General features: G+C 46.7%; 1 protein-coding gene across 1 annotated transcript in view; it reads right to left on the reverse strand.

The window, feature by feature from the left end:
- Window positions 1-19844, reverse strand: part of RASA3 (RAS p21 protein activator 3) — a 115522-nt gene that overhangs the window by 38641 nt on the left and 57037 nt on the right. The window contains exons 3-5 of the mRNA XM_011379550.2: window positions 19309-19412; window positions 8513-8607; window positions 1471-1547 (exon numbers count right to left, since the gene is read on the reverse strand). Of these exons, the coding sequence (XP_011377852.1) occupies window positions 1471-1547; window positions 8513-8607; window positions 19309-19412 (276 nt within the window). The remainder of the gene's footprint in view (window positions 1-1470; window positions 1548-8512; window positions 8608-19308; window positions 19413-19844) is intronic.

Raw genomic sequence — 19844 nt, forward strand, 5'->3', positions numbered from 1 at the left:
CCAGCCCTAACAAGGCATGGTCCAGTTAGCAGCTGTCTGCAAGGATCGAAGACAGCCTATGTAGCCTGAGGCCATCACGGTTCCAGGATCTGTTGGGGCAGCTGGTCTTTCCTCCCAGGAAACACAAGGATGTACAAAAGCTTCCCAGTTCCCACTCTTACATCTTCTCTAATCCAAAACTCCTTGAAAAAAGCAAAACCAAAAAAGCAGGCCATGTATAAAGAACGACCCTGTGTTTCATAACAGAACCCCAAGTCCTTGGCCCGAGGTCCAAGTCAACTGCCTCTGGAGTTTCATGTGCCAGCAGTGGGAGTCTGGACATAGTGCACGCCCACACTCGGTGGCTGCTGCCGCCGACAGGCAGTCCTGACTTTAGACACTTGTGTTCCTGGAAACCACGATGAAACATGCACCCTAATAAGATGCAGAGACCCGATGACTGCGGTGTCCTGGTTAGGTCACACATGGACTCAGCGATAGACGGACACTTCTACCCTCCATCACACAGACGTGGGCTGGATGGGCAACTCTCGGGACAAGGCTCCTGTGTTTGCCCTCCTGGTTCTGTCTCCTATCCAGCCGGGTCCATTCTGTCTCCCCACTGCCAACCCACACCTTCTTGTTCTATGTGAGGCTTGTGTTAAACAGCCTTAAGTCCTTTTTGAACAAGGAATAAATTTTTAAGCAAACAAACAAGAAGATAGGCAGCTCTCTCCTCATGGCTCCAGGATCTGAGAGCACAGCAACTATTTTAAGAAGAACAGGAATAACGAAGGAGTTAAGGACAAAGCTCGCTGAACTCACCTCCCATGTGTTTGTTCCCCAGTCCCCAAGTTTCAGATAATAGGAGTTCCCACCTCTTATACACGTCCTACACTGTGTCCTCCTGCATGTTCTATAGTGACAGTCCTGCAGCATGAACTGACCAGAGGCCATCTTCCAGCCATGGCATGATGAATGCAAATTGTGGACCATCTCAGACAGTGGCCAATGGCGGACACTCCTCACTACCTTCTGGTAGGGCAGAGGGAGTGGAATCCTAAAGCTGAAATTGGAGTCCTTGCCAGCATTTCCTAAGCCCAAGGAAAGGGCACACTCACCAAGCATTTCGGGGTAGAAGGGGTACTAGCTAGCTTTGGCGTCAGAGGTCTGAGTTCAGGCCCTAGCTCTGCCATCTGGCCTCAGGCAAGCCACTCACCATTTCCTCACTTGTAACACTAGGGCACGACATTAACCTCTTTTCCTAAACGTCCACAGAATAACTGGCTATTTATAAAACTCAACTAAGTCACCTCTAAGATGAGCATTTGTTTTATTGAGTACATTAAGAATACGTCAGAACCTATGAAAATGATATCAGCTTGGGGAATAATCAAGTCTGGAAATTCCAATTAATCTGTTTGAAAATCAATAACCCACCCCACGCCTGGGGGGTCAGAGTCACAATTTCTGGGCGGACTCGTGCCTTACCGCGTGGCCAGCTTATGGCAGACGACACCCGTGTCAGTGATGACTTCACTCAGCCTCAGCTCCAGGTGGACCTTGCCCTGAAAGGCACAAGGACAGAGGGTCACGGGGGAACGGCCAAGCACAGCGGAGAGCTGCAGTCTCCATTCACGAACACGTGGTTATGCCTGACCCTGCATGGCGTCCATCACACTTCTACCCACCCCCGCTTAGATTCCAGAGACCAGGACGGGGCGTGGCTCCCCGAGAGCATTAAAGGTTCCAGCCCAGCCGGCATATTAGGCTCCCCACTCTGCTGACAGCAAGCTACTGTTCAGAAAAAAAAGAGCTCAAAATGAGCAAGAAAAAGGTAGTCAAGAAAGTGCATCCCAGTTTGTTTGCTTTAGGTTGTGTTCTTTTACGCGACTTGGGTCTGTAGTCTGACACCCCAAAGCCTCAGGGGTAGATTTGGGCAGTTCTCCGCCCAGACATCTTGGTGCTTCTGCGTCCTTGGTGAGGACTGGATCAGAGGCCAGGGAATCTCAGTCCTGCTCTTCAGGCAGGAAGTTAATGCTCACAGATATTTGTGGAAGGAAGGGGAGCAGAGGGAGCTGGAGTAGTGAGAGCAGAACCCGTGCTGTATTCCTACTGGTGTCTATGCAAAGGGTCACACCAGCGGGAGGACAGAGCAAATGGGTAAGGAGGACACAAGCAGGTCATCATCAGATTATCGCAGGGGGTTCTGGGGAAGAGGAGAAAGGGGCCATGAGGAAAAGAAGAAGAAAAACCTGCTCCTAAAAAAAAACAAAAAAACACTCAACAGATGTGTGGCACACTTATGTGAGAGATACATGTTATAAGGTTAAAATTAGTATTATTTTTTATTAGAAAAGAGAGGCTGAACTAAATAATCTCCAGGGTCCTTTCTGACTAAAACGTCTAGAAAGCCTTTTGAAGGCTGCCTTGTCTCTGAATATTCAGGACCCTGGGATGGGACAGGATGTCAGATGGAGCAGGTAGGACAAATGGGGAAGGTGAGAACAGGACAGCTCAGCTGGCTCCCACAGTGGCTTGAGTGTTCCTGCCACTTCTGTACTGCTAGTTCTCCTGGGCAGCTCCAGAGACACCTGTTGTCTGCCCCACCAGGTGTGCACTAGCCCTGTCCCTAACACCAGAGCAGCCGCTCTGCTCTTCATACTACCTGCATTCCAGCACACTGTCCGCATGGCTCGTGTCTGCGCCTCCCCAGTGCCTAACCTACATGAGAACCTTGGATGAGGTGGATCCCTGTCACCCCCAACCAGGACCCTGGGGCATCCGTGTGGAGAATGTGCTGGCCTTTCACCCATAGAAACTCCTAGTTCCGCACTTGGCCTGTGAGAAACCATCTGGCCAACAACACGAGGTTTTTGGATCCATCTCCCCAAGTCACTATTCTGAAACCACCCAGCTCTTCTGCCTAAGGAAAGGCAGTTCTCAAGAGATGCGCAGATTGAAAGATCTTGCACCTGCAGGATTCTAAGCTGTCCTTGCACCTGCGGGATTCTAAGCTTGAATCCTGAACCAATGGAGCATTTCACCGAAACGCTGGTAGCACCGATGATGAGAAAAGGATGGGCGCCATCCCGCCGGAAGATGAGGGAGACCATGGTCATCTGAGGGTTCCCCGCACTCAGACTTTAACTCCCAGTTAACACCTGACCCCACATGGAAGCACCACCGGTGTCTTTTGACAAGAGGCAGCACGACCCTCTTACTGAGAAAATAAACAAGAACCTAGGATCTGGTGAGGGGAGACACCTCTCCAGTTTGAGTCTGGGTTCATTTCCTTCACCCTAGCCCATCTTGACTCCCCTCTTGTCCCCTCTGTCCCCCTGAGAGCCCTTACTGGGCAGGTGCGGTTTTGAAAAGTACGTGGTGCTATAAACACCAGTCCACAACTTCCCCAAAGAAAGCCTTTCTGACTCTAAGCAAACTAGCTCCTCCCTTTAATGGGCTCCAGGATTGCCAAACCCTGAAACAAGTGGCTGTCCCCAGACACCACAGTACTGAGCCCTGCTTTGCAGTTTGGTGGGGAGGCTGGCTTCAGGGATTCTCCACATCTCCAAGATGTGGCAGAAGCAGCTGCCACACCCACAACGCTGACAAAGAAGATCTGATGTGGATGAGGTGCCCCTGGGCTCCCTGACAATACAAACTTGAGAGCCACAGGCCTCCCCTGGGAGTGACAGGCCCTAAGAAACTCAAACCTCGGCCTGGGCGCACGTGGCAGCAGACTAGCCCCACACCACTCACCAGCTGGGGACAAAGCCAGTTACTGTCTTTGGGGCCTTTTCCTCATGTGCAGGACAAAGTGGTCACAGCGAGGGTGGAAACAATGGACAGGCAGATGCCCAGTGGTCTTGGAAGCAGGACCAGACTACCAGCACCACAGCTGTGTGACCCTGTGCAACACCTAGTGTCCTGAGCACAGAATCGGTATCTGCAAAAGGTTTTGACTGGTGCCTGTCACACGTGGGAACTCCAGGAGCACTTGCCAAGAGACACTCTGCCTGGAGCAGTTGGTTTCCCAAGGGAACCAATGGCTCAGTCCAAACAGAGTCCTTGAGAGCGTCTTCCACCCTGGAAGCATCTCTCATCTGACAAGTGCGCCAATGGCAGACTCCAGGATGTGGCATTTCCCCTCGCACGTGTCTGGGTCTGGTCCTCCTGGCTGACCTCGCTGAGCTCTAAGCAAATCCTCAGGGCCTGTAACTGAGGAAGGTGCCTGAGAGCCATGCCGGCTTTGTGGGGGTTGTGGGGGTGAGAGATATGCCCAAAGTGACAGCGATGATGCTGACAACGCTGATTTCCTACGGCTCCCTTTTCCTGAGCACCAGCCAGCGTTTAGAGCTTTCTGAATTATCCCGTAATTCTCAGCACATCCATGAAGTTGCACTGGCATCCTCTGCTAAGATGAGAACACTGAGGCGTATAGCAACTAACCACCTGCCCTCTGAAATCAAACTCAGGACAAAACTTTGTGATAAACAGCATTAAGAACAGAACAATCTCCTATGAAGTCTGGTTCTTCCCCTGCCTTCTCAGATGCACTGGGCGTCAACTCTTTCATGGCTTAATTTTTAACATTGGCGATGGCCTTTCAGACTGATGTTTCACTAATTCATTTTAACGGGCTTCTGAGAAGCAAAAGAATGTAGCTGGGGTTTCATAGAGCCCCACTGCTGATGCCCGGGCTCGCCGTCCTGTTTCCTGTTTTTCCCAGAAGAGGACGACATGTCCACATCAGCAGACCCTGTGACGGCTCATGTTTCCTCTCTTAAGGCAAACACTTCCTTATACCAAGGTGGCCGATGTCGTTAGCTAATCTGTGTTGGTACCATTTTCTGGTGATTTGGGAGAGGATAATATGAGTTAAAACAAAACCATACATACACTTTACATAACCGAAAGGACTTTCTCCCCAGAAGTTAACTCAACTGATCTGCAGTTCAGAAGTTCACATCTGTTGTTATGCAGTGTCACTGACGGTTCAGGTGACGCCTCACACAGTGTGGGCATCACACCACCTCCAACCCAGCACAAACAACCCAGCCACAAATGCCGACGCCCAGAGACACTGAGGGCCACACCTTCCAACTCAGGGCAGGCAGGAAATTCAGGTTCTAGGCTCAGCCTCTGCACAGCCAGCATCTGGGCTCACAGAGCACCAGACACAGACCTGCTAGGCTGAGCTACTACCTGCTCAGTTACACACAGCGAGGTAAGTGGAGGGGAAGGAAGGAGGCCTGACCTTGCCCTCTCCTTCCTGCAACTCCTTAAACCCTTCAAAAAACTCAGCTGCTGACATTGATTGTTTGGGAAATTCTTCAAATAGGATTGTCTGACACATGCGTCACATTCCTAGAGATGATTTGGATGTGGCTGCCAGGCTTGCTGTGATGGCTCACTGGCATTCTTTTCTGAATATATAGTTTCTTAACAAGTTTACTAAAACAAAACAAAGCACAAAGCAGAGCTTAGTGGCTGCCAGGCATCGTTGGAGGTGTTAGGGAAGGACCCCCTAGTGGCACAGTGAGGGGGGCCTGCTTGGATGATGGCTAGGAGACTGTCTCCCTCCCCATTCAATACCAAGAAGGACCCAAGGCATGAGAAGAAGGAACCCTTCCAAACTCAAGCAAATGTTTTGGCAGCCATGACTGGCTGTGCAGCGCAGAGCACATTTCACGCTCATTCCTGCAAATCACCTTGTTCTGTGAGCCACCTAGGGTCAGGGAAGGAGCTGAAGCAACTAATCATTTTTAATAAAGTGATTTACCAGAGACTTAAACAACATCGGCTCCAGAAGGAAGCAAGATATTTTTTAAATCATCTTTTCCCCCCATTTCTGTGACTCATTGATCTCTCGTTGACCCCAGTTTTGTGACACTTTCTTTTGGACACATGCCTTTTACTGTGAATTACAGAGCAGATGGATTTAAGAAACCATATGCTGTCCTCTGCCCTTTTAAAAATCGTTAAGTGTGACATTTCAAAATGAAAAGTCGGCTGTAGGGCAAAGATCATAATTTCACTTTTAAAAGCCAGTTTTGAACCTGGGGGCGTGCTGCTCCCCTGGGGATATGACCACTTTTTGAGTGGGCACCCTAAGAACTAACTACCCAGCACAGTGCCGGGACTTGGCGGGCAATCAGTGAACATCATCCTTCTTCTTCTCTTCATGGTAATAATGATAAAGTTCCCGTTCAAAATTCACAAATTCCTAGGAAACTGGCCCAGCTAGGGTCAGTATCCCATCTCATAGATGATATGAATCAGGCTCAGAAGGACAAGGGACTTATCCACAGGCCCCAAAAGTGCATCAAAATGAAATAGTGCAACTATTACACATAGCCATACGATGAAGCCATGCATCCATGTTTGTAAGATTTGTGGTAACAGAGCAGTTCTGGATCTTGACTGTGGTGGCGATTACACAAATTTACACATGATAAGCTGCACAGGATACAAATGTACACACATGTGCACACGCATGCAATCAGCTGCATAGAATATACACATGCACTTGTGCACATGTACCCACATACACACGTGCACGGACACACCGATACACATGTGTACACGTAAAATTGGTGAGATCTGAACGAGATCTGTGTATTGTGAGACTGTCAGCTGTGCTCTTGCACCAGTTACACAGGATGCTACCACAGAGGAACAGAATGCAAGAAACACAGGCCTTTATTTAATATTTTTAGTCTTTAAGTATAAATAGGAGAATATACAATTTGCTAATCATTATTCCCTGCCTACTTTTGTGACTTCCTATGAATCTGTAACCATTTCAAAATTAAAAGTAAAAAAAGGCAAGAGAAAAGAAAAGTTACTCTTGTCAATAAAATCCCACTTGAATCCGGAGGTAACACGGTAGGAAGAACATGGTGAAGACACCGCTGCAGGATGCTCTCAGAAGCCATCTGATTATGCTGCCATAGGCTATGTTACTTCAGAATAAAAGTGATGGGGAAAATCGTCAGAATGAAAAGCAGGAATGGTTTCAGTTACAGAGCACCATTTCAGAGCACATCACTTTTGGAAACTTCTGTCTAAAGATGAGATTTCCAAATCACCCAAGCAGGTGCAGTTGGTTGTTGTATTCCTGGTGTTAATATTCATCTTTACTGTTAGAATAGTTTTTCAACTTCGGACAGGGTTTGTTAATTCTGTAGTAATTATACTATCTTCTAATCTCTACAGCAAGTATAGGCCCTTGGTTGGAATTAATTAAATGTGAAGTACCATTATGATGCCTCTCTGGCTCAACTCAACACTTCCCTCTGGCTGCCTCCTTGTCAGTTTGTGGATCCATCTCTGTGGCCACTAGGGCCTGTGCACGCCAGGACTCAACAGGCAGAATCCCTGAGACCCTGCCTTTACCCTCAGAGCCCAGCTGAGGCCAAGGGTCCAGGGGAAAGCATGAGGCATGAGGTCTCCAGATGCCGGACAAGAACTTCTGGAGTGGGGTGTGCCAGGCGGTGCTGGGGAAGTCCTACTGCAACGTGTCAGGCACTGGCCAGCCGTTCACAAAACCCTGCTTTACAGAGGAGACTGAAGCTTGGAGAGAACCATCCTTGGCATATTTCACTAGTAGATGGGGACACTAAGCTCTGAGCCAGGCCTGCCTATGCCAGAGACCCTGTGCCCAGCCACATACCCCTGCCAAGCCTTGCCGTCCCACAGGACCCGCCAATGAAAAAGCTTGTGTATCTCAGTGTCAGGGCCATTGTACCATCTGGTCTTGGCTCCCAGTCTTGGAATTCCAGACACTTGCATGAGTTTAAGAACAGGCTTGACTGGAAACCACACAAGCCAGGGTCACAAGAGAAGAGAAGATGCAGCTGCCCCTCCGATGGGTGTTCGGGTGTTCTCTGGGACACTCAGTGTGAAGAGTGACCCCAAGTTACTGGCAAGTCCAAGAGCAGTCTTGTAGGGAAAGGTTGGGAACCTGGAGCCCTGCAGTCTTGCCTGCTAGGGGGAGAAACCCCCAGTCCTTGGGGGGTGGCTCCTTCCACAGGATAGGGGGATCAGTCCTAGCTAACACATTGCCCATGCGAGCCAGGGTGAGTCTAGGACGCTTCACACGATGGGAACCTCATCAGAGTGGTCACTTCTTATAACTCTAAATCCTTCTTCATTGAGTGTGGAGCACTTGAGAACACATTCGATGACCTCCAGCAAACACAGGGACCTACAGTATGAAGTTCTGTGTGCTATTCTCACCTCATATCTTTATTTTTTCTTATCCATATTTTCTCTTCACCTTCAATTATGTTATTGTCCTTTCATAGTTTGTATTTTTAAAAGCTGCTTCAATCTGTATGACAAAGTGTGACAATAACAAATTGAATAAACAAAATTAACAAGCCTATCCTTACTATAAATAGGAGGACACAATGTGATAACCATCAGTCCCTGTTAAAACCAAAACCCTGCTTATATTTTTTAACCACATAGTCTCTTCCATTTCCAAAGGTCTCCAATGTTCCATGGGTTCTAGTGGGGGTCTCACCTGTACTTCTGAGTCAGCGTCGACATGCTGCAGCTGGAACCATGTGTCCCTGTTATGGTACTTCTGTAAGTCCTCCTTCTGAATGGCCACCTTCCCTAAAACATACAACACAGAGGAAAAGCAGGCATGAGAGGGAACAAATCCTCCAGACCCAACAAGGTTCATAAGCGGAAATCTCCCACTACCACTAACCAATTACTTCAAACGATATAATCCAAAACAGATAATCGAGTAAACTGATAACGCCACGCTATCTTCCTTGCAGTATAGTCAATATATGCCACATTTCATCTTGAAGGTGCCCATGTCCCACCCACTAGCAGAACACATCTCACACATGACTGTCTCGGTGGTTGCCAATCTGCCTGCTCTCAGGATGGACGCACAGCCTGAGTTTAGACAGGGCCCACCTTTTATGAGCACTTTCACTCTCTGTACTTTACACAAGGTGGTTGTAATGAGGTGGAGGCAGTAGTGGGGTATTTTCTACAGACAGGGAAACGGCTCTGCCAGGCACTTGCACAGTAAACTGCTCAGGACCTGGGAGGAATGCAGGATGGGGGTGAGGGAGTGAGCACTGAAGGCAATTGCTAGGCCATTCGGGCAGGGAGACATGGACAAGCCACACCACCATCGCCTTCTGCCTCGACATCTGCGTTGCAAAGTGAGGATAGGGCAGTGCTTGCTTGGTAGGGCTTTGATGAGGATTTCATGGAAATGTGTGTGTGTGTGTGTGTGTACTTGTATGACCTATAGCTTAGAATACACAGGTGTGCATATTTAGGTTATACAGTGTGTGTGCAAACACAAACATGTGAACATACTCAGCTTAAATAATGTGTATGCACATGTGTGCATATGCATATTTTGCTTACACAGTGTGTGCATGCTGTGTGCACAGTCAGCTTATCTAGTATACATATGTACATGTGTATATTTAGCTTATATAGCATGTGTGCATGTGTGTGCATGTCAGATCCGTAGTCACAATGGCACACCTATGTACTCAGGTTACCTCATGGCAACAAAAGAAACTCAGGATGCAGCTAGAATGAACCATCACCCTCCTATTGCCCACCTGGGTCTATGAATCAGTGTCTCTCAAAGTGTGATCACGAGTCACCTACATCAAAACATCTGGAGAGTTTCCTAAAATGCAGGTTCCTGGGCCCTATCCCAGTTGGAGGGAACAGAATATCCGTTATGGGGTCCTGGAATCTTCATTTCCAAGTCCCCAGGGAACTTTCGTGGGCCCCAAAGTTTGAGGATGTCCACTCTAGATAGTTTTACAATCTGTACATAGGCTTGGTACTTTGGAGCTAGAATTTCAGCGAAAATACACATATACACATTTTGTTATATATATGCATATGTGTATTTTTATATGCAGCTTTTGTTTCCCTGCCTTTCTTCCATTATTTCCTCTTCCCCAAACATCCTTGCTCCTTGAGTCCCCCTGCAATGTCGCCTGCTCTTAGGTGCTCCCCTGGGACCTGTTCTGTTTCCAAATGCTCACATGAGACTTTACTGGGGTCTCCGCCCAATCTGTTCCAAGATGAGGGATTTAAGGAAAAGAAGAGGACACTCTGCTGTTTGGTGCTGTGGGATTTCAGGCCATGCTACCTCAAAATACGTCACTTTGCACAAAGGTGACTTAAGCTGAAGGTAAACGAGAATCAACAGATGCAGAAAGAAGCCCGACCAGAGTTCCCCTTCTCTGACCACGAGCAGAAACTGCTGAGAAATAAGGGTTGCCCCACATCCCTCTCTCAGGAAGTTTTATGGCCATGAAGAAGATGGAAAGTCGGCACCAGGATGGTCCTAAACAAAAAACCTACTCCATTCATTCCCCATATACTCACTGTCCCATGGTCTGCCACCCTTCGAGGCCTAAAACCTTTCTCCTTTGTCTTGTCCCTTCTCTGAAATGTACTGTTCCTTTGCTAAGACGACATACCAGTCCAAAGTCTAACTCTTTGAGTTACTCATCATTGAAGTTTCCCCTGCGTGATGCATGCCGTGGGCGTTAATAAACTGTTTCTCTCTGGTTAATCTGCCTTTTGTCAGTCCATTTTACAGGGCCCTGGCCAGGGAATCTTAGTAGGCAGAGAACAGAACTCCTCCCCTATGGTATTCACACTTTGTTCTGAGAACTTGGTCAGTGGAGCTCGGCTCTGGAGTCCAGACCCTGAGACACCCACCCACCAGCACAGATGTGAACGTTCAAAAGGCGAAACAAACACGAAAAAGCTGTTCCAAGTGCCAGAGGAAAGGTGTCCAGGGAGTCAGGACAATTGACAATTTGCTTCCAATGACTCTTGTCTTCAATCTCCACCTATCCATCATTGTGCCATTCGTTATATCAGCACATGTACATCATCTCATTGTCTCAAAGGGAAGGTAATGTATTTCACACTCCGCACACTGCAAAGGAGACTTGAGAAAGACCCTGGAACCATTCGACCTGGGATCCTCAGTTCAAGGTCAGTTAATTTCACACAGCCAGTTCTTCTGTCTGCCTGTGAAGTGGACGCAGCACACAAGCACTCCAAGGGTCAATACCATTGCTCACGTCAACCTCGCTGGCTCAGCTCTCACCACACAGAGCCATCTGAAGCTAAATCCTGCCCAGCCACACACTGCACAACCATTTCAGCCACTGCACACAGTCAAAGTTGGTGTGTGGTGAGAGCTGAGCCAGAGAGACAGACGCAGGGAACATGCAGCGGACACAGGCTGCAAAGAGAGTATACTCCACAGAAATTCAGAGAGACCCAAATTACAAGCCATGCGAGATTTCCTCCAACCAGCATCAAGTTACAAGGGCAGGATGGCTCTCTCAGGACTCATCTCAGGCTCCTCCTCACTCCCCAGTCCTCCCGTCCCACCACTCATTGCCTTGTGGCATCTCGCTGAGGTCCTGACAGTGGATCCCACTATCTCTGGCCATCCCTCAGCCCACCCCTATGCCAGGAAGAACAGCCGCCGAGGGAATATGCCTTCCTCTCTGTTTGGCTCCTGCAAAACTCTTTCCTTTCTCCCAATGGGAATATGGTTTTGAGTCTTGCAAGAATAAAGCCACATGAAACAAAAAAATTCTTGGAATTGAATTGAGCAATATATTTCATTGAAAAAGAAAAAAGAAATCTTCAGACTCCGTGATTAGTTCAGCTGGATAAGAGGATTACGTTTGAAGTTTGAAATGTTAAGTAATTGCAATGCTTTTATGAGCTTTAACTGGAATAGGGAGGAGTCACATATTTAATGCTTATATGAATCTTGCAACTTACACATCATTACTCTTTATTTTTGGAAGTACTTAATCTAATATTAAGTATGTAATACAGGAAAATATCACAAAACTCGAAACTGTCAAAGAATATAAAATACAGTCAAGAATAAATTTCTCTCTCCCCTGATACACAGGTTCCTGACTCAAGGGTCACCTGTCACCAGCTTTCTCTTTGGCCTTCTAAAGATCAATCACATTCAAGAATATACAAATCTGTGCTTTTAAAACATGTATATTAGTGTTTCTAAATACTGTTCTGAGAGAATACCTGATCCGCAACCATAAGGTCTACTTAAATGTCTTCGATGTGGCATAATCCACAGAGTTGTTCCAATCTGAGTTGTTCCAATCAAAAGTCACTAAATCATTTGGCCTCACTTTCTCATTTGGACAGAGGTGGGGCTGCCTGATTTTCACCACTAAAAACTTGTATTATTTCCTCTAATGGGTGCTGTACCTGTCAGGGTCTGTTCAGAAGAGAGAGGCACGCCAGGTAGTTCAATAGAGGGCATGTGATTTGGGAAACCAAGTACAGAGTCATCAGAGGACATGGGGACATGTGGACAACCACGGTAAAACCTGCAGGGAGGCCAATTAAGATCAGACTTTAGGAAGGGCAGCCAAACGTTTCCCCAAGGTCGAGCCAGTGACAGAGATGTTTGGTCTCATCACTCCTTTTCAACCTGGTGTCCTAACTGGTCCATAAAGGCAAGAGAAAGAAACAAGGGCACATAGACTAGAAAGGAAGAAGTAAAAGTCTTTATTCACAGAATCTATAAGAAAATCTGCGAGAAAAGCTAATAGAACAGGTGTGTTTAGCAAGACCACAGAATACAAGATAATACATAAAAATCAAGTGTATTTGTACATACAAGCAATGACAATGAAAACTGAAAATTTAAAAAAACCAATAGTATCTTTCACAAAATGATGCTTTTATGGCTTGTGCTTTTGGTGTACTATCTTAAAAAGTCTTCATCTACTCCATCAAAAACAAAATATGTAAAGATAAATAAATAAATGTGTGTGTGCACGTGCACACATACACAAGATATGTATATGCTGAAAACACATTCCAAAATACCGATGAGAGAAATTAAAGAATACCCAAGTGCATGGAGAGATATGCCATGGAGGGTCTGACGACTCAAATTTGGTAAAATGTTAGTTTTCCCCAAATTAATCTACAAGTCAGTGCAATCTCAGGCATTTGGGAAATTAAGAAACTGATTAAAAAATGTAAATGACAATTTGAAGGGCCTAGAATAGCAAAACAAGTTTAGGAAACAAACAAAGTTGGGGGCACGCTCACTGGATATGCCCCTCACTCCTGGACTCGAATCCACGGCGGGGCACGCGTGCGGCAGCGGCACCAGGAGACACAGAAGGTGAGTGTGGGCTCCTCCTGGCTCGATGCCAGCAGATCAGACACGGAAGACCGTGAGAAGCCGGTGACTGTGCTCGTTTCCATGACACAAATTTATACTCTAAATCTTGGCTTCTCATCCTGGTAACAACATAATTACTAGTCATAACTTTAAATTATTCCTGGAGATCCAGACAGGCACTTATTTTTACAGCTGTAAAAAAGATGGCGAAAACATCTAAGCCCAATTACACACTGACACACCATAATTTTAAAGCCACCAAGAATGGCTAAACCATGATTTTGCTGGTAATCTTTAAAAATAGCAGATACCTTCAACAGAATGATTAATAACTATCTTACTTGATTATTTTGAGGGGAAATAACCTCAGAACCAATTTGAGCAGGTTCTCTGATTAAAATATGCAAAAACACTTAAATTTCTTTTTCCTTGAGAGAACAAAAGTTCTTATGTACCTCCAAGAATTAATCAAATTCCTTCATTCTAGTATAATCTGAGCCAATTTCTAAAACCAGAATTGTATCTCCATATTCATTTTCACCTGTCATACTGGTGTGTCCAATGTAGGCATAGTGCCACTGGGTAAAATGTCAACTTCTAACTGAATAGCTTAAGATTCTAACTTTCGCACTTCCTTTTCTTGCTTCCTTCCCTCCCTCCTTCCTTAAACAAACCTTGAGCACCCAGTAGGTGTTGTACAGTTATAAACCTGGGCCCTCCCTTAAGGAGCTCCAGACCATGGGAAGTCATTTCAGTGGACACATAACAAGAAGCAAAAGAAATGCTCCATCAGGTGAAGCCATAGGAGAACACCAAGGGGACAGCTTGTTCAGGTGCCACCTCAGGCTAACCAGGGTCTTGAGTGGGCGGCGGCAGCTACGCGGGCATGAGGATGGGTAGACAGACCAGAGGTGGGGTGCCAGGCCGAGGAAGCAGTGTGAGCCAAGGTCAGGAGGCAGGGGGCACCAGGAGATGGATTGGGAAGGGTTAGGAGGGCTTGAGCCCACCTCTGGGGTTGAGGGGGACAGGAAAGGGGAATCCCTCTGCAAAGTATCCATGAAGAGCTTGAATGCCAAGCTAAAGGTTTGGGCATCATCCTGAAGGCAAAGAGAGCCTTGCAGGACCTGAGCAGCTGAGTCCCATGGTCAGATCTGAATTTCAGATCCATCACAATAATGAGGGACAGCTGCCAGCAAGACCTGGAGAGTGTGCACTGTAAACTTACAAACTCTTCATCAGTTTCCTTCAGAGTTAAGAATCCAGCTGGGAAGCAATTATGATGGTTCCATCTTAAAATTAAGCCAAATATGAATTATCTGAGTTCCTATGTGATCTATGCCCATGTATTTCCTGGACAAACTCCAGTTATTTCTACTTAAATCACAGCAGTTTCCAAAAATGTTATCTTTTGGAAATGAAGATTCTCGGGCCCTGTGTCAGACCCATGACTCAGCATCTACATTTTAACAAGTGTGTGAAGCTCTGATCTTCACTACCAGAAACACCACCGGAAGCTTGGATCATTTCTTCATAAGCACCACTTTACGCTACCTCACCAAAAAAGCTTCCTTTAGACTTTCTGAGTTTGAATTTGTCATCATCTGTCAAGTGAAAGCCCACCGCCCAGGCAACTTCACTGGACTAAGAAAGCAGTTAGGCTGGTGTACTCAAAGTGGCTCCAGCCAGAGGAGGAACAAGCTAAAAGGAGCTCTTGGTAGAAGAGGATGAATATTCTCTTTCGACCAACAAGCTTTGCAGAAGTGGGGCTCCCCCAGCCTTAGGCCCACATCTGTCACCCTGTTGTCTTACACCCACACTAAGCTACCTCTTCAGGTGGAAGTAAATCCACTGCAAGGCTCTGGTGTTTAGATGTAGAGACCCAATAAGAAAGTGTTCTACAATCACATGGTTCCATTATAATAAAGGGGAAATGCATGTCAGGGGCTAGGACAAATATAAATGGGGTTGGGGAGTCCAGGATGACTCTAGGGTTATGGGTTTGCACCAAGTGAATTTTGGGTGGTGGGACACAGATGGGGCTGAAAAATGGTGGACAGTGGTGGTGGAAAACTGTGGGTGGTGGAAGAGTAATGGTGGATCAAGGGACAGAATGAAGGCTTGAGGACGGTGGATGGTACATGATGAGTGGAGGAAGAGGACAGATGACGGTTGGCTGATGGTAGGTGATGATGGGCAGAGGGTTGTGTATGGTGATGGTGGATGGTGGATGATGATGATGGGTGGCAGATGGCGAGTGAATGGTGGATAGCGGGCGGTGGTAGATGGTGGTTGGTAGGTGATGGGTAGGGGTGGTGCAGGACAGAGGATGAATGATTCATGGCGGTGGTGGAGAGCACACAATGAGTGAAGGGAGGTGGATGGTGATGGTGGATGATGGGTGTTAGAGGATGATGGATGGTAGGGGATGAGTTGCAGGTGGTGGAGGACAGACAATGGATGATGAATGGTAGGTGGTCGATGGTACATAATGGGAGGAGGGTGGTGGATGGTGATAGTAGATTGCAGCTCATGGGAGGGGATGGTGGTGGTGAGTCGAGGAAGATGATTTCTTTGTCCGATATAAATACATCCTTCTGCCATCACCATCCTCATCTCCCACCTACCTTCTACCACTACTACCATCCATTACTTTCCAGCCCCATCTATGTACCACCACCCACAATCCACCTGGTAGTATAAACGTATAAGCAGGAGCCATCTCGTACTGCTTCCTCCCCAATCAGTTACTCTCTCTAAATACAGGCAATGAAGCATAATCTAAAATGAACTCAGAAGCACAGACCGAGAATCTGGCTGCCGAGGTCTAAATGCCAGCTCTACCACCTACAAGCCATATGACTTGTCTGAAACCAGCTTCCTCATCTGAAAATGCACATACCTCACAAAGTTATGATGATTAAATAAGTCAATATTTGTAAAGTGCTTAGAACAATACTTTGCATATAATAAATGCTATGTATTTGTTAAATAAGAGATATGCACCAGATACTTCAATTTACATCTCTTCTCATTTCCTACAACATGAATTCCTGCCAGATAGTTCCAGAGTAAATAGGAAGTACTTACTATTCTTCCAAAGGGGAGAGTATGGAAGGTAGAAGAAATGACAGAACGAAAGTGCAGCTCCCTGACGCACTGGATGGCTCTTTAAAGTTGGGTGGTGGGTTTAACGTTTTAGAATCAAACACTAATCCCTATATACGCCCATCCAAAACGCTTTAGCCAGCAACAGAGTTCACTGAAGGCTCAGCACATGAATACCTCATAAAACTCTGATAAAGTTTTATTATTTTTCAGCTAAGCCACCCTAGCCAGAATAAAACAAGAATCAACATGTCCTAACCCTGTATAAAGGCTCCTCACTGCCCCACCTGTTTTTTTCATAAGCCCTAGATAGTACTGACTTGGACGCCTATTCACCCAACTTCGATAGAGCAAATAAGAGGCATTGTGATGGCTCACGGAGATGACTCAGGGGTAGGAAGTAAGCCACACGCATGAACTAAAGGAGGAATTCACATATGGATCAAGATCCTAAAAAGGAAAGTAGGGTGAAGGAGAGAAGGAAATGACAGAGCATGAGATCAGAATGGGAGGAAGGAGAGGGGAGGCAGGGGAGGAGCTTCTAAGGCCCTGCCCACCATGGAACAACTCAAGAGCAGAGCAGCAGGATGTGTTTTGTCACTTTGTCCAGCCCCCATTCCCGCTGTAGACACAGCGATCTGGTGAGTCTGGTGGAAAACGTGACTACTGCTCTCCCTTCCTCTAGTCATTCCAAATCACTTAGGTTTAGGAATGCTTTCACACTCACGCATCAGGTGACTAGTGCCCAGAGTCCAGGGGAAAGCGTAAATCTAAATGCCTGATTAGAACATAAAATGTTCAGACTGAAATTCTGTGAAGCCACCTATCACACACTGGGCAGGATGAAAATAAGATTCAGAGTAAGAGTGAGTTCTGGGGTGTTGGGTAGGAAAACCTACTGAAGGATTTTAGGGAGGTAGATGACTTCATGGGATGACCAAAGCAGGTGTAGACACACCTTTCCCCTCCCATGTCTCTGTTAATACTGGTACTCAATTCTCTACAAATAGAACCAGAGATGTTTGATTTGTTGGCCCCCCGCCTGCTAGGCCATCCTCTCTGAACCTCAGTGTTTTTTAATATAGCAAGTGGAGGTGTTATATACTTCCTGGGGTTAATACAAAAGATAAATGGCATGGTTTTATGCCCACGAAAACACCCAGCATAGTGCCTAGCACATATAAGCATTAAGCATTAGTTTTTTTCTAACTGTAAGAATCACCTGAGGAACTTAATAAACTATGGAATTCCAGGTTCAGCCCTAGGAAAATCTGAGTCCACTGGTATGGATAAATTTTAACACACTCCCCATTAGCGAAAGAGAAGCATGCTGCTCGGGGATAGACAGCATGGGATCTCGTCACTGCAGGACTAGTCAGATTTCAGAAAACTGAGGTGCATTAAAAAGGCTTCTAGTGGTAAGATGGTGACAGGTAGACTGTGCAGGCGGAGTCCTGTGCAGTACACAGGTAGAGTTCCACCTGTGCGCGCGCGCGCGCGCGCGCGCGCGTGTGTGTGTGTGTGTGTGTGTGTGTGTGTGTGAATACACATGAGGTTTTATGTCGAGACAGATAGAAAGGCCATTGTGGACACTGAGAAGTTAAGCCCAGAGAACAATTTGGTCAGATTATGAAAGGTCTCAAATGCATGCGCAGGAGTACAGATTTCTTTCTCCAGGCCAGATCAGGCAGGGTGGCCTCAAACTTGGCACATTAAAAAAAATTAATAAATCAGACTCTAAAATGAAAGCATGTAATTCCAAAAAAAATTTCTTCAGATAGGAGACTATCTATAAAACACACTGAATCTGTAAAATCAAATAAATGCAATGTGTGGAGTTATTCTCGAAAATCGTCCATTCTTTCAACAAATGTTTAGTGATCACCTCCTACACCAATGCCAGATGTTGCAGATGGACATGAGGGAGTCATTTTGGGGCCCTGATCATGTTTTGAACATCTTCTGTAAGTGCAGTGGGATGCCAGTGGTCAGCTTTAAACCCACACATAGAAAAGGCAGCTCTGGTAGTCCTAGAGTGAGGGGAGAAGTGCGAAGAGCCATGCAGCCTACATTCCAAGACCACTACAGACCTTCCATAGTGGTCTGGGCAGTGAGTAGGGGATGGTCAGAACGCCCGAAGGCTGAGCCAGAGGAAAGGCAACGAACAGTCTGTGTGACTCAAGTGCCCTCAGATTCAAAGTGCTCTACCCAACAGCTAAACAACCCCAATGCCTTCCCTCCCGGGAAAGGCCAAGACCATAACGTAGATGCTATATGCTGCTTGGATTCCTATAACTACAATTGTGCCCACGTTTGGCTTCTCAAGTCTATTTTTAATGCCACGGTGAACATGAATGGGACAGAGGTGCACTCCTGAACTCCGGAAGGTTCTTTGATGTTCTACACCTCTCCTCCACAGTCAGATCGGGCATCACTCTCTCCAGGAGTTTAATACTGAAATGCCAGTGCCTTTTAGAGCACCTCACTATCTCTGAGAACACCCTAATATCTCTGAGAACACTCCAATGCCTTGGAGAGCACTGCGATACCATCCTAGTCACAATGGAGGGCTGTTGGGTGTCAGGAACGGGCACAGCCTGAGGATGACAGGATGATGACAGAGGGTCTCTTATGCACACTGGACCCACAGAGGAGCCCTCAGGAGTCATTTGAGGACAGGTTTGGGGGTGCTGGACTCTCATCTTAAAGGACAGTTCCAAAGCCTTTGCTGGCGTGTTCTGGTCTCCCCATGTGAGTCCATGCTGTGAAGCTCCTCCTCATGCTGCCGGGGTGGGACTCAGGCAGCATGTCCCAGCCATGGGGGATGCCACAGCCAGCCTAGCTGGGCACCCTGGGCCACTTCCTGCCACTGCTCAGCACGGCCAGAAAGGCCAGGCTAAAAATGCTAAATCAACTCTGCTGTGCCTGGAAGAGACACCACGCTTACGCCAGAATGAGACCCCATTCGGAAGAGGTGAAGAAAAAAAGGAAACATCTATTTAAGTACCTACCAATGATTGAATCCCTCCGGAAAACGTCTCTATCAAAAATGTAAAACGACAGGTGGCGAAAGCTCCGAGGAATTTCACAGTAGAAGTCTTCTCCGTAGAAGGGGCTGGACAAATAAACAGAATGAGCACCGTTAGACTCTGTGAGGTGATGCCTCGTTATCAGTCGTCGCTCGCATGGGCATCGAAGTGGGGGCCTGCAGACTCAGCACTGACCTCGGGCACACACATGTCATCTTATTTTTAAATACACCACAAACACGCTATTCTGCGTTCCACTTGTGAGATATAAAATTGCAGTTTCTTAATTGGGGTTAAAATGAACTCAAGAGTAAACAGGCTGTAAAAATCTTCATAGATGTGGCCCCAGCACCAGAGGCATGTCACATTAAATGAATGAACTACTACGCTGGTTTGGCAACACCTCAGGGAAATCAGAAAGCAGATCGTGGTATTAACAAAATTATGTCTGTTGTGGGTGTCTAGGTTTAGCACAAATGCTCCAGAACCACTAACCATTTCGAAGGTCTGGGGTAGCA

Source organism: Pteropus vampyrus, unplaced genomic scaffold, assembly GCF_000151845.1.
Source record: "Pteropus vampyrus isolate Shadow unplaced genomic scaffold, Pvam_2.0 Scaffold363, whole genome shotgun sequence".
Classification (NCBI taxonomy): domain Eukaryota; kingdom Metazoa; phylum Chordata; class Mammalia; order Chiroptera; family Pteropodidae; genus Pteropus; species Pteropus vampyrus.